This window comes from Scyliorhinus canicula, chromosome 10, assembly GCF_902713615.1.
Source record: "Scyliorhinus canicula chromosome 10, sScyCan1.1, whole genome shotgun sequence".
NCBI classification, from domain to species: domain Eukaryota; kingdom Metazoa; phylum Chordata; class Chondrichthyes; order Carcharhiniformes; family Scyliorhinidae; genus Scyliorhinus; species Scyliorhinus canicula.
Genome location: NC_052155.1, coordinates 176,739,019 through 176,753,699, shown reverse-complemented (window position 1 = coordinate 176,753,699; position 14,681 = coordinate 176,739,019). Strand labels below are relative to the sequence as shown.

General features: G+C 41.4%; 1 protein-coding gene across 1 annotated transcript in view; it reads right to left on the bottom strand.

Moving 5' to 3' along the window:
* Positions 1 to 570: 570 nt before the first annotated feature.
* Positions 571 to 14,681, bottom strand: part of riok1 (RIO kinase 1 (yeast)) — a 35,286-nt gene continuing 21,175 nt past the window's right edge. Inside the window, exons 11-17 of the mRNA XM_038810211.1 lie at positions 13,840 to 13,943; positions 9,001 to 9,107; positions 8,720 to 8,785; positions 7,686 to 7,805; positions 4,883 to 4,936; positions 4,274 to 4,411; positions 571 to 3,332 (exon numbers count right to left, since the gene is read on the bottom strand). Coding sequence (XP_038666139.1) covers positions 3,219 to 3,332; positions 4,274 to 4,411; positions 4,883 to 4,936; positions 7,686 to 7,805; positions 8,720 to 8,785; positions 9,001 to 9,107; positions 13,840 to 13,943 — 703 coding nt within the window. The 3' untranslated portion in view covers positions 571 to 3,218. The remainder of the gene's footprint in view (positions 3,333 to 4,273; positions 4,412 to 4,882; positions 4,937 to 7,685; positions 7,806 to 8,719; positions 8,786 to 9,000; positions 9,108 to 13,839; positions 13,944 to 14,681) is intronic.

The following is a 14,681-nucleotide window of genomic DNA, read 5'->3' as shown; positions in this document are numbered from 1 at the left end:
CAGGGATGGAGTTGGCAGCGGGCGAATGAAGTTGGAGGTAATTTCCACGAATCTAGTACTGGACGTCGGACAAACAGTCTGACAATTTAGCAACAGTAGAGTTGAGAGAGATGGTGGTAAAATTGAGCTGGGTGTTGTCAGTGCACTAGTGAAAACCAATAATGATGTCCCAGAGAGCTCATCTCAATTCATTGTGGCATTTCTATGGCTTGCAGTAGCCAACTGTGTATTGTTATGGTTGACACATCCTACAAAATTGGTAATTGGAAGTTTGTACCTCAATTCTAGTCGACATTCGCCCACATGGTATAGTCACCATAGTTACACTGTCTTCACAGGCAAATTTGCAAAGATTTTTGAAAAAAATTGGGGTTGGGGTGCGTCCTCAAACTAATTCAAATGAAATGTTAAGAGGATGTTCTGAACTTTGAAAACAAAACAAATGTGAATACTATCTCAATCTGGAGAGTTAATTAGTGTTGAACCTCACCTGCACATTGTTTTGTTTGCTATAAAGCTGAGACAATACAGTTTACAAGCGATCTCATATTCAAATAAAAGAGGCACAGATGCCATGGTATTAAGTTTTATTTTGTACAAGCATTGGGTTTACCAGTGTGTACAAATAAAAAGCTCAATTAGAAATGCATATAAAAAAAGAATTAAAACTCTTATGTTTTGCACAAGAAAATGCAGCATACGGTCGATTAACTTATACTTGATAAAAAACTGCAGAATGTATTTTAAAATTCAAAAATAAGTCACTTGTTTCTATGTATGTACAAAAGCATAAGATTTGCTAAGCCGTGTTGAACATTTCCCCCTAGTTACTGTGGCTGGAAATCTTGCTCAGAAGATTAACAATTTGCTGAGGGAGCAGACCCAACAATGGTAATGACACCACAAGACATCTTCAATGAAGGGCGAAAAGAACTGTAGACGTAATAATAAATATTAATAATGAGAGCTGATTATTCAAAACGATTTGGAGCTACAAGTTGTCTATATGTTTTAAAAACTCACCAAGGTGATGTTAGTGATTTGGAAAGACACGTATTTTACTTTGGAAACATCATGAAAGCACAAAGACATGCTGAGGACAATACAATAGTCAAAGGCAGAGTTAAGAATTCCCCCCTACGTCGCCCGAATAACATGTTTTAATCTCAACTTGAAAATTTTTAATTTTCCAACAATGTATCCTTCAGGCTCTCTGAATGTAATTGTCAATTTGTGCCGCATTTTAGAAAATTCAGTGCTATTGACCAGCATTCTTCAAAAGCGGAGTGTGAACTCATTATTCGGATTTGGGATCAAAATCAGCCACCCTCTCAGTTTGGGCTCAATGTGAACCCAACTCGCCATTCTGTAACAATACTCAAACTGTGTTTCCTGTAATCTTTATTCCATTTATTTGAATGCTTTTTTGATTGAACATTTTTCCAATGCACATACATTAAAAATAAAGGAAATTAAAATTTTGGAGAAAATATATTCATTGGACACCTTGGGCTGGATTCTCCGTTCCCGACACTAAGTGCCACGCCAACGGAGGATCCGTGGTATTTCATGATGGGAAAATCGGCGCGCAACCCTCACCGATTCTGCTACTAGTGAGGGGCCAGCACCGGCGCTGCGTGAAACACCAGAGGAACACGGTTGGAGAATTGGCAGGTCCGTGCTGCACACGCACAAGGCTGACAGACTGCAGCTTTGCATATGCCCACACATGCACCGGTCGTGCCAGAAATGATGGCGCCAGGTGTGCTGGACCGTGTACCCACCGACCCCGATCCTGCAGCCCACCTCCTGTCCACCCTCCACCACTCCCCCCAGTCCTGGCAGAAGCCCCCCACCCAGCAATACGGATCTCGGCCGAATATGACGGTGCTGGACACTGTCGCATGTCCTCTCTCTTTCCCCGCAGCCGGCACGCAAGGCTCCCGACCACGGAGACCACACGTGGCCCGCGCCGTCAGGAACTTGGCTCCTCGGAGGTGGAGCATTGTGGGTGGGCCAGCCAAGGACATTCCAACAGGGATGCGACTGCGCGCGGTGCGTGTCCTGATGAGGCCGATTTGGAAGGGGCAGAGCACCGTGACCCAGCGCCAGACTGCCGCCTTCCCCAATTTCGGCGTCGGGAGCCATTCTCCGCCCGAACACAGTTCCTGATTTCAGCATCGGGCAACGGAGAATCCTGCCCCAATTTGTTTACGATCCACTTAGCGCGATTCAGAAATGTCGATCGTAAAATATGTGCTAAATTCTGACAGCAGGTGCCTTCATAAATATTTTCCTGGAATTCACATTCCTTCTATTTGCACATGCATAATACTGACTTCCAGATAGAGTAGTGGATGAGGAAACAGAGGAACTGTTCAAGATATAATTAGGCACAGCAACTTGGGAGTTGTAGGGTTGTTCTCAATAGGTGGTGCAGACCCAATGGGCTGAAAGGCCTCTTTCTGTTCTATAATTTTTCAATGGTTCTATGGATGAGACAAGAGGCTGAATTTTTGCGGAGATGAAATCGGAGGGCAGGCAGCAGGCAATGATCCAATGCCGCCCTACCTGGCAGTCTGCCACCACGGCCCCTCGAGATTGCTCGGCAGCGGGATGCTGACTAAGATTTGGGGGGTTGGGTTCAAGGCCATCCGCCTGCCAGCAGTGACTATCCAATTATACTGCTCGAGGACACAACTTTCTGGGAGTTTCCTGATCGCATCCAGGCTGAAGCCGAAGCCCCTCAGGAAATTTCATACTGTTATGGATTATATGGTACTGGTTGAGTTATTGGTCTCCATAGAAATGGGATGCATGCTCCCAAATTGCTGCACAAACATTTGTGTTTACGATGTGATTCAGACAAGGTTCGGAATGCAGTTGAAAAATGCCAACCTACACCAGAAGCATCCACCTCTGATGGTGGTGCTACCGATCTTCAAGAGTTGGATGGCTCCTATTGGCCCTCCAGTTTTGGGAGCCCACCTGCTGTCTGTAATTGAATGGGGTCCCCCCAAGATGGCCACTTGATTTGCCCCTTCTCCAAAATCTCCATCTGGGTCACGCCACAAGAATTTGTCACATAATCTGGGTCCAGGAACAGAAATTCTGCTTAAGATGCACCATATGGTCTTCCTTATTTAATAATCTTGTGAATGGTTGCCAACCAATTCTGAAGTCACCAGCTGCTCTAATACAAAGCACTATTCAAATTTCTATGCTTTCCCTTTCTTCATTTTTGCAACCTTCTCTTTTCTTTTTTTGACATGCTTAGGTACTTTGTTTTTTCGTTTTTCTCGCTGGGCTTCTTTAACTATTCTTTTCTTATCCTAGAAACAGAAATAACATTGTTCAGATGTGGGTCATAAACATAGATGAAACAACACTATTTTTACTTTTTTTTCCCTGTGTATTCATTTCCAGGCAACTTCGTCAGTTTACCACAATAGCTCATTGAACAGCGCAAATAATGAAATGATAATTTCATCTTATATTTTCAGGAATACAACTTTACTGTCAAAAAAGATTGCACTAGTTAGAAAAGCTAATATCCACTACGTCCAGTGTTCCTCGTAACCAAGGAAACCACTGTTATTTTTGACTGGGGGCCTGGCTTCAAAACTTACTTCCTTGGTCCTAGAACGTGATTGGCCCCAAAAAGGAAAAGAATCAGGTCCATCGAGCCCACCCCAACCAGTCAATGGTGAAATCTCTCACACCATCCAGTCATTCTTAGCAATATCAACAAACGCAAGCCCCAGGCATTCCACTTACCTTGAAACTCTTTGGCCGGATAGCACAAAGCCACCTTTTTTCTTTATGTTCAAAGTCACTTTTTGTGTTGTCTGTAAATCTCCCTCTAATACTATCTAGTCTCTATCACTGCAGTTCTAGCTCAGCCCTGGCTAAGTTATACCCTGCCTCTAACTGTAGAATTGAAGTTTGGATTTCATCTTTACTCCCCGTGGTTATCGACTAGTATTAGTGATAAATAATGAATAACCAAGCTATAAATTGTTCAGGATTCCTAAATATTAGTTCGCGTAACTTTACTTTGAACAATTACATTGAAAGTACACAACAGCACTAAAACCTAATTTGCTGCATTTACCAAAATAATCAAACACAGCATAATTCATCAGTTAAATCACTGGCTGATTTTAAATGCGAGGACACCAATAAACCTACAAAGCTCCCCCCCCCCCCCCCCCCCCCCACCCTTCTTCTGTGTATGACTGCCAAAGGAATCTACTATCAAATGAAAGCTAACCTTTTTGTTAGTTTTGTCTGCCTGCTCATCTTCTTTAGGGGAGATGCTTTGCCCTTCTTCTTCAGAACCAAGCTCCGAGTCGGAGGTATCATTTTCAGAATTAGACTTTTCTTCGGAATTCTCAAGAAGAGCAGGCACCTGGTATAAATAAGTAAAAATTAATTTGGATTAATAAGAAATAATCTGCCATCAGAATCTGTATGATAAATTAACAGTAAGGGCCCCACTGACAAGTTCATTATTAGTGCAGTCAAATGGACAATAATTATTCATTTTCTTTGATGAGTTTTTTAACAGGAAAAGCTAATTGGCTGAACAAGCCCAAGTATCGTGTCTTCAGAAACTGATTCAATTAGTTCAAAATTGTACTTGTATTGTTTATTTAATGGCATTTCTGGAAAGTTAGTCCTTCTCCAAAATGAATATTTTGCCCAGATCAATTTTATAAATCTCCTTTATAACCGTTTGATCTTCTCATTTCCAAATAAAATAAGTCCAACTTCCTTAACCTTGCTTGTAATTTGAACCAGATCCGGAAGGTCTCTCAAAAAACTGGATACAAGATTCTTTACTTCTGAAATTCTTTGGCATAATGATTGTAAATCTTACTTGTTGTACACCAGTTAAGTCTTTCTTCATTCCTGTCACTGTCTGGTACAGAATCTAAGTAAAAGCAAAAGTTCAGTTATGTGGTTTTAAATCCAGTGTAAAACATTTGTTAATATTATGCTTTTATGATGGCATACAATATAATTAAGGATGGATATAAACAGATAGATAGAACAATTCTGCCTATGTAGCTTTTACTGAACAAAAGGTTTTGATCTATTAAATACGCGATACTTCTTAAAGAATACATGAACTTGGCCCTTCTAAAAAGGATGTTATGTTAAAACATCAATTAATTAAAATATGAATATAATAATCTTTATTGTCACAAGTAGGCTTACATTAGTACTGCAATGAAGTTACTGTGAAAAGCCCCTAGTCGCCACATTCTGGCTCCCGTTCGAGTACACAGAGGGAGAATTCAGAATGTCAAAATTATCTAATAGCACGTCTTTCGGGACTTGTGGGAGGAAACCGGAGCACCCGGAGGAAACCCACGCAGACACGGGGAGAATGTGCAGACTCCGCACAGATAGTGACCCAAGCTGGGAATCGAACTTGGGACCCTGGCGCTGTGAAGCCATAATGCTAACCACTATGCTACAATAATCAGCACTGAAGGAAATATTTGCACAATACATCATTAGTTTGGAACATTAGAGAATAGCTCGAAGGCCACAAAGGCAGCTTCAAATGGGATCTGGATATTTTGCATTTTGTTAGGTCAGAGTTAGTCAAATTTCATTCTTCAACTGATGCTCCGATTCAGGTTGATTCTGTAGGGGTGCCTTAAATAGGAACATGCAAAATACCATGGCCCCTCCTAATACACTTGTGCCACATAACGGATGGCCTACTGATGGTTGCTGTACCATTGTTTCTGTACCATTGTTTCTGAGACTGGATGTGAAATCAGAATTCTCTTTGTTGAATTTCCCTCACTTTACTGATTCATCTCTATAATCAAATGTTGAAGAGACTGATAGAGAGCCCAGTCAATGGCCTTCTGGCATGCTGTTAATAACCTCAGTAAATCTAGATTACTTGGGGTGGCACGGTGGCGCAGTGGTTAGCACTGCTGCCTCACGGCATAGAGGGCCCAGGTTCAATCCCGGATTACCGTCTGTGTGCAGTTTGCACATTCTCCCCGTGTCTGCGTGGGTCTCATCGCCGCAACCCAAAGATGTGCAGTGTAGGTGAATTGACCATACTAAATTGCCCCTCAAGTGGAAAAAAAGAGAGAATTGGGTACTTTAAAAAAAAAAAATAGATTACTTGACATTGTCTATATTACTTACCTTGTTTTTCATGTTCGGTATAGTGTCTGTTCAAAAGTTGCACATGCTCAGATCTCCGATGTTGGGGAGATCCATAGTCGGGAGTGTTTTTGAAAGTGTCTGATTAACTTATGGAATTATTATACTTGTATTTAGATTTATTCTGTATTTGATTTGTATCTAAAATCCGGATTGTTAATTTGCAAGTGATTATAATGGTGTATGTTATTTTAAGTATTTACTGTATTTGGACTCGCGCCTGTTTCAGGCAGCTGGAACCAACACAGTAGCTCATAGCTGAAAAGCCATACTGGGGAAGGGTTTGTTTTGTGTTTGATTAAGTTGTTGTTATTTTCGTCTGTCAAAACATTTTTTCCCCGGTATATTGTAAATAATATTTTTGTACTGGGATTTGGAGTACAAGTAAACACCTTTGCACGAAGGTATCATTGTGTGGTTTGCCATCACCAATAAATATATATATTTCTTTAGCTCACCTTCGGGCCTATGATATCCTCACCTAAGTCAGGGGTCTGACAGATACACAATGACCTAATTGTCCCCTCAGTGGCAAAGGAACAGTAGCTGTTGTTCACCTCAAGTGCACATGGCCACAGACTTTTTGCAGGTTTCTCATCAGCTATCTCTATTAATCCAGCACCTGATTCAATACATACTGGGAATTTGTGACATTTATCAGCAGAACAAGCAAAGCAAGGGTATCTTCACTGAGGCAGGCGGCAAACCAAGAAATAAAAAGGAAACAAACAGTATATTTATACTATTGTACAGGAAGTGAAATAAAAGGTTGGCACATATAGATGGGATTACGGGTGAAAGAGGGGGAAAAAAGCAGATTTTTAAAAAAAGCTACAACATAATTTTCTTCTGAGGGAATGAGTCGCCAGTTTTAAAATAGATTTTCCAGTGTCACAGGTTGTTCAGCAAGTATTTATCACTCATTACCTGGTTAAAGATTGCCTTACTCCTGAATATACTATTTTAAAAAACTCGTCTTTAGTGTGGAACTAATGGTTAAGTAACAAAATTTCATGCCATTACAGCGATTTCAATGCCAAGTCTAGCAGCCAGCACTGCGACAGCAACCTCCAGATATCTGCAGGTAACCAGGCACGTGTGGATATCCAAAATTGTCAGATTGTCACCGCTGCAGAAAAAGCCGGGTGATTGCGATGACTCTCGGCTAATCGCGCTTCTCAAGGGCAATTAGGGATGGGCAATAAATGCTGGCCTAGCCCACGGCATCTACATCCCATGAATTAATTTAAAGAAGTAGAACAAAAACTTTCAGAGGTCCAGCTGGAAGAACATGAAAATAACAATTTCTGTTGGAAGAACAGTTTCTTGAGGGTAGGAACATGGATAATTCATTTTTAAGAAGTGGGAATATTTTCACCAATGAACAAGGACAGGGCCAATGTCTTTCCCTGGAGCATTCTTTTAATGAGCAGAAAATCTTTAGAATATTTCACACAAAACTCAATCTTTTTTCCCCAGCCACTTACATTGTCATGCTGTCTATCTGTGGTCACATTTTCTTTCTTGAGCTTCATCATCATGTCAACATCTCGTTCATAATGTTCCACTTCATTCAGCGTCCTAGGAATGTAGGCATTTTTGAACACCTACAGAAAGGTTAATAAATGTATTTAAAAATAATAACCACTGGTCAGAATTGACAAGAATTAACCAAAATAATTCTAGAATATTAACACTATCTTGGTGTCGAAGTGAGGATTACATTCACTGCCTTTTTAAAGTATGTTTATTTGATTGATTATATGTGCAATACCGTCCTAAGTTTTACACAAAATAATCAATTACAGTTCTAGTTTGGTCAGAAGATAATACTTTCAGCTCCCAGCCAGAAAGTTGCAGTTTCAAGGCTTACCACAGGACTCTGAACACTTATCGTTGCCGCATTATTAGAAAACAGAAATGTTAAACTGAGGCACCATCTCAAACGCAACTTCCCATGCACAGTAAAACAGAAGCACGGAGTTTCCCAGTGTTATGAACAACACCACTGGTATTTTGCAACTTTTGCAGTTTATGAGATCTTGTTGTGTGCAACATGGCTGCTTTAAAAAAATATATAATTTCATGAGATGTCAATATTTTCTATAGATTAAAACTCTATGAGGATCGTTGCCATCAAGTTTAACCAAAATATTTTAGGAACTGTTGATAGAAGTACTGTTAACTGTGTAAAGTTGTTCTTGCATTTTAAGTGTCATTTTATTTTAACAAATGTTTAACTTTAATATTTAATATCACATGTCCTGAATGTTACATATCTTGACTTTAGATAACTCCTCCTAATACACAAATTGCAAATTGTTGTGGCAGTTGATTCAAGTTTCCCTTGGGAATTTTGGTAGTCTGGTACTTATCAACTGCTGTGCCACAACAGTGCCATGTTGTGCCAAAAGGGAACCATAATGTCACTGGACGAACATTAAAAAGCATGTGCATAAAATGAAAGCCAAAATATAGGTAACAACATTCCAATAGATTCTCTTGAGTCGAAGATACACACCTCTTCATCTACTTTGTCCTGGTTGGATCGTTCGTCTTCTGTTCTTTCTGCAGCTATTTCCATTGCCTAATTACCAGAAGTACAACACTGGCATTGGTAAAGACACAGACTGAATTGCATGAAAAGCCTATGTAGGCAATTTCCATCCTCTATCGATAGATAGGAATTTAAATATAGAAACAGTTGGCAGGATGTGTACAGACAAGAGCACAGTTTCTGGGTCTTACTGATTAAAGAAATAATGTTTCATTTTATAAAAATACAGGTGTACAAAGTCCTACTTTCTCAAGGTAAGCATCAAGATTATTTTTCATAATTGAAGGGTCTGTGATGAATTCAAAAAGTTCTCGCACAGTCATGACAGCAACATCATGTTTACGGAAAAATTCTATCAAAAGAAAAAGAAGACAATAATGAAGACATTTCAATATTAATGGAAAACACACAATTCTTTCAATTCTGTAAAGACCGAGCATGCAAATCTGGAACATTCTACAGATCAAGGAGGTCTGTTTCAGGCAGCTATTAGATGAAGACAGTGTATAAATATGGAACAACACTGTTGTGGAATAATAAAAATATCTCAAAACTACCAACATAAATATTACTGACCCATCACTAGTTTAAAGTCAACCACATTGCTGTGGATCTGGAGTCACATGTAGGCCAGACCAGGTAAGGAATGCTGATTTCCTTCCCTAAATGGACATTAATGAACCTGTGAGGTTTTTAATGATAATTGACAATGGTTTCATGATCATTAAACTTTTAATTCCTGATTTTTATTGATAGGATTTGAACCCGGTTTCCCAGAGCATTGCCCTGGGTCTCTGGATTACCGCTCCCGTGACAATACCACTGTACTACCGTCTCCCAATCAGATACAATGTGAACAGAATTTAACAAAATGTCATATCGTAAAAGTGAAACAAACACGTTTAAACAGTATGCCAATTTGCAGCCAATAAAATAGTGAATAATAAAACAATATAAGCATAAACACTATGCTCTTTTTAGTAGAAAAATGCAAATTAATTGGACAGCCTTTGCTTGAAATGAACAGTGCAATGGATACACAGTAGACAACATTTTAAATTCTATTTACACAATTAAAAATACTTCTTAAATAGTCGTGCACTGGGGCAGCACGGTGGCACAGTGGTTAGCATTGCTGCCTACGGCGCTGAGGACCCGGGTTCGAATCCCGGCCCTGGGTCACTGTCCCGTGTGGAGTTTGCACATTCTCCCCGTGTCTGCGTGGGTTTCACCCCCACAACCCAAAGATGTGCAGGGTAGGTAGATTGGCCACTCTAAATTGCCCCTTAATTGGAAAAAATAATTAGGTACTCTAAATTTATAAATAATAAAAATTTAAAAAAGTAGTAGTGCACTCGGGAGAAGGTATCAGGGGTCAACTCATAGTGCATATATAAAAAAATATAGATAATTTTTAATTACTTGGGGATGCGGGCATTGCTGCCTGGGCCAGAGTTTATTGCCCTTGAACTGAAGCAGCATACCAGGCCATTTCAGAGGGTACTCAAGGGTCAACCATAGAGCTGGAATCACATGTAGGATGGCAGATTTCCTGCCGTAAAGGGCAACGAGAAGATTACCTTTAAGTCAATTGACAATGGTTGCATGATCATTAGACTTTTAATTCCAGATTTTTATGGCACTCAATTGTCACCATTTGCGTGGCAGGATTTGAACCCCAGGATCCCAGAACATTAGCCATGGTCTCTGGAATAGTAGTCTAGTGGCAGTACCACTACTTTCTCTCGTGGTGGTGGTTTGCTTGTTCTGACACTCAAAACTTTAGCTGGTTTATGCATATTGTTATGGGCCAGGGTTTAGAAAACTCCAAAGTATATCATGGAGTTCACCTGACCCACAACCGTTTATAGATTTTGGTTATGAGGAGCATAAGGACATAACCTTTCAGGTGTTATTCAACAAAGGCCTTAAACACTTTTAATCAAAAACAAAGTTTATTCTATGAATTCAGTTAACATTTCTATAAACACACACAGTAAGCAAACAGGTACAGTTCTCATATAACCCTTAATAACTTCCCTTTTAACTGTTTGATAACAACATCTAATAAACCAGACAAACCCTATTCGCTACAACAGTAGGTTTGAATTTACAGAAAACAGCAAATTATCGATGATCTGGATACCTTTTAACATGCAGAGAGAAGAGAAACCTTCTTTGGCTGAATCCAGCTTCCAACAGTGTAAACTAAAAGTAAAACAGAGCCACAGCCCAGCTCCACCCACACAATGACATCACTCAAGCCACATTTCTTAAAGGGACACTTACATGAAATATTCTATGTTTAACCTACTATATGACAGATTTACTATATAACTATTGAGCATTTTCATAGAATTTACAGTGCTGAAGGAGGCTATTCAGCCCCTCGAGTCTGCACCGGCCCTTGGAAAGAGCACCCTACACAAGCCCATATCTCTACCCTATCCCCGTAACTTAGTAACCCACATAACCTTTTTGGATACAAAGGGCAATTTAACATGGCCAATCCACTTAACCCACACATCGTTGGACTGTGGGAGGAAACCAGAGCACCCGGAGGAAACCCACGCACACACGGGGAGAACGTGCAGACTCCACAGAGACAGTGACCCAAGCCAGGAATCGAACTTGGGACCCTGGAGCTGTGAAACAACTGTGCCAACCACTATGCCACCGTGCTGCCCATAGCAAGGAAAAGATCAGAGCAAAAACAAAAATAATTGTGCGGGGGTCACATGATGTGAGCGCGGAGTGGTTGCGTTTTTGGGAACTCCAGCTCTGCTCATGTTTTAATCCCATGATTCATTCTAGTGCACATTGCGTACTGGCTTGGCTAGTGCTATGTCCCCGGAAGATCCCGATTGCTTTTTTGCAGGAAAGAGCAGAGACCGTCGGAGTGAGCTGCAGTGGTTCCCAGCTTGCAGTGGCTCTGTTTCGGCTGAGCGGGCTCTCGCTTGGGAGGTGCTGTGTGCATCCGATAATGGCCGCCATTGAAGATGTTGTCTTGATTGAGAATTTTGGTTCTGCGGTGCAGGTCATTAGAGCTCACTGTGAAGGACTGTGAGGTACCTTTTGAAGAGTGGTGGAGGCGCATGGGAGGGTTCTTACACTTGAAAGAGCACTGTCCCTGGTTAGGGGCCACCTTTGCATTGTCGAAATCCTGCTGCATGGTGTCGATAAACCTGCTGGGTTCACGAGATAGGAGTCGGGCAGGGTACCCCCACGAGCCTGGTCCATGGCTAGAGATGGGAGATAAGTTCCTGATTGAATTACAGAACTGCGCTTCGACTGTTGGAATCCTTGAGAGATCCTGTTGAGTGCTCATTGATCCTTTGCCTTCTCATGTGACATGGAGGGTGTCTTTATCCTGTAACTTACTGTGTGGATCTTCTATATTCCTGGATGTTACTCCCTGCTGATTACTTTACATTGCTGTCTTTTCTTTAAATGTTCACATGATGACCATGGTCGTTGATTTATCCATATCCTGTTCCAGCAAAATCATGGAACAAATTATGGGAAGTGTGACTTGTGCAGTTTTACCTCTTTTGGTTATTGTCTTATAATCCTTGTGTTTGGGGAAGGGGAACGTCTTTTGTTTCCCTGACCTGTCTACGAAGAGGATGAGTAGAGCTGTGATGGGGTGACGGGTGGGAGGATGGATGTGGTTGGTAGGGTTAGTTTGCCCTCACCGAGGTTGAGCTTATCCAGTTAGAGCTAACCTATTTCAGGTTTTTCTTTTGGATTCATACATTTATTTTTAATGTTCTTTGAATTAAGAATCGGTGTCTTTATCCTTCTTTGGCCTGGGCTGAGTTTGTATCCTGGGGAGGACTGGACTCCTCCTCGAGATTGTTTTTTTTTTCTTTCCTCCATTTGGGTGTCTCTCTCAGCATTTCTCCCCTGGACTGTTGTAGTGGTTGGGTTGCCGAGGAGGTAATTGCTCTGGATATCCTTTCTGTGATGGTGGTTGCTTTAAGTTAGGCTGGCTGTCTGCTCTTTGGAGATTCTTTTCTTCTCTTCATTCGGATGATCATTATGTTGGTTCTTGTGCTGATGTGGTCCGGTGGTGCCCACTCCCAGGCTGCCTAATGTTGGGTGTCTAGACGGTTCTTCTTCTTCCCAGGCAGGAGGACCCCCTCCCCAGGCTGGAATTCTTATCTTCTTATGGCACGTTGCAGTAGATGGGGCTGGAAAGGTACAGACTTGACGAGGGTGCAGGTGTCTGGGGTGTGTTGGAGGTCCTGGGGATATAGTTTCTTGCATGTCGGTTGATGTTGGTCTGGCCAGGTCCAGTGCTGTGCCCGTTATCCTGGTGCCCCTACAGACACGGGACACAGACACGCAGGCAAGGGGCTTCCTGGAGGCTGGGCTTTGCTTCCCTGTCTCGCTGGTACACGGAGCCCTGGGAAAGGGTTGAGTTGTGTGTCTTGGTGGGTACCCTACTATTCCCCTCGGCAGGGGGGGGGGGGGGGGGGGGGGGGGGGGGGGGGGGGGGGGGGGGTGTCGGGTCACCCTTTTGTCGATTGAGTGGCCTGCTCTCCTCTTCACTGGTGGGTGTCACCATCTGGTTGTATAGCCCTGATAGGTTTTCCTTTGCTTCTCTATCCTTCCCATTTTATTTTGGGAGGCCCTGAAGGTTTGATCATAGTCTGAATGTGTTGTTATTGTTGCCAGTCCTCTCTCTCTTCCCCCCCCCCCCCCCCCCCCTCATAGTTTTGGTTCTGCCTTGGGTTTGTTTTGGGGGTTTAGTTGCACTTTGTAGTACGCACGTTATTCCACTCAGATCTGAGGTTTCTGTGTACGTTCTTTTGTTTTTTACAAGGGTGTGTATACTAATCTGTTCTTGGCTACAGATAGTCTGGTATCTAGAAAGAGAAGGTTGTGATGGGGATTGTATTAAGACAGTTCTGATGTCATCCTCCCGTTCCATTCTGCACTCATGTGGGTTAAGCTGTTTCTGCCCCCCCCCCCCTCCTGTCCTTGCTTACAGCAATGTATTATTTTCTAACTTTGTTGCGCTACTTTATAAAATGTAAAATTGCAATAAACACTTTAAAAATTAGTTGTTTTTGACTCACCATTAATGTTGAGACAGTCTTTTCGGAGAAACTCCAAGGCACAAGGGTGATCATGCTCCACTGACTGTGATACATCAATTATATAAATTCCCCCATTGTGGTACCTGCAGGATACCAGAAAAATAAAGTGTGTACAAATCACCTTCCTTCTTCAAAGTCTTGACTTCCATCAAGGCTGTACCAAGATTTTTACAGATAAAACTAAACAAAGTCATGAAGATGAGTTATTTTGAAATGAATTTCAACATACTTATGGCAAATGATACAAAAATAGTCCCATCAATTTCTTCGAAAATCATTCTATACACCTATAAATGCAGTAATAAATTATACTTAGCATAGCTGCTTATTTAATATTGGTGGGAAACCTATTAACATATCATATTTAGAGTACTGTGTGCATATTACAAGGATGTGAAGGTACAAAAATGATTTAGAAGGATTATGCCAGATCTGAAAGGTTACAACAATCATGAAAGACAAGAGAATGAGATGTGACGTAATGTAGGGCTTGTATAAAAGGGTTTGACAGAGTGGGCACAGAGACAATGTTTCTACCTGTAGGGGTTCCAAAGCAAGGGCTCATAACTAGAAATTGAACAAACATTTCAGGAAAATCAACGTTTTACCCAGAGAATGGTTAGAATGTGAAATGCAGATGAGGTAAGATGCAATAAGGAGAGAAGACTTGTGTGGAGTGGAGAGGCCAGTTGAGCTGACTGGCCTATTAATGAAATGCAAATTCCTAACATCAGAGAATGGTTATTGCACAGAAGCTGGTAAGTCAGCCTGCCATGTCTGTGCCAGCTCTCTACAACAGCAACTAAGTTAGTCACACTCCT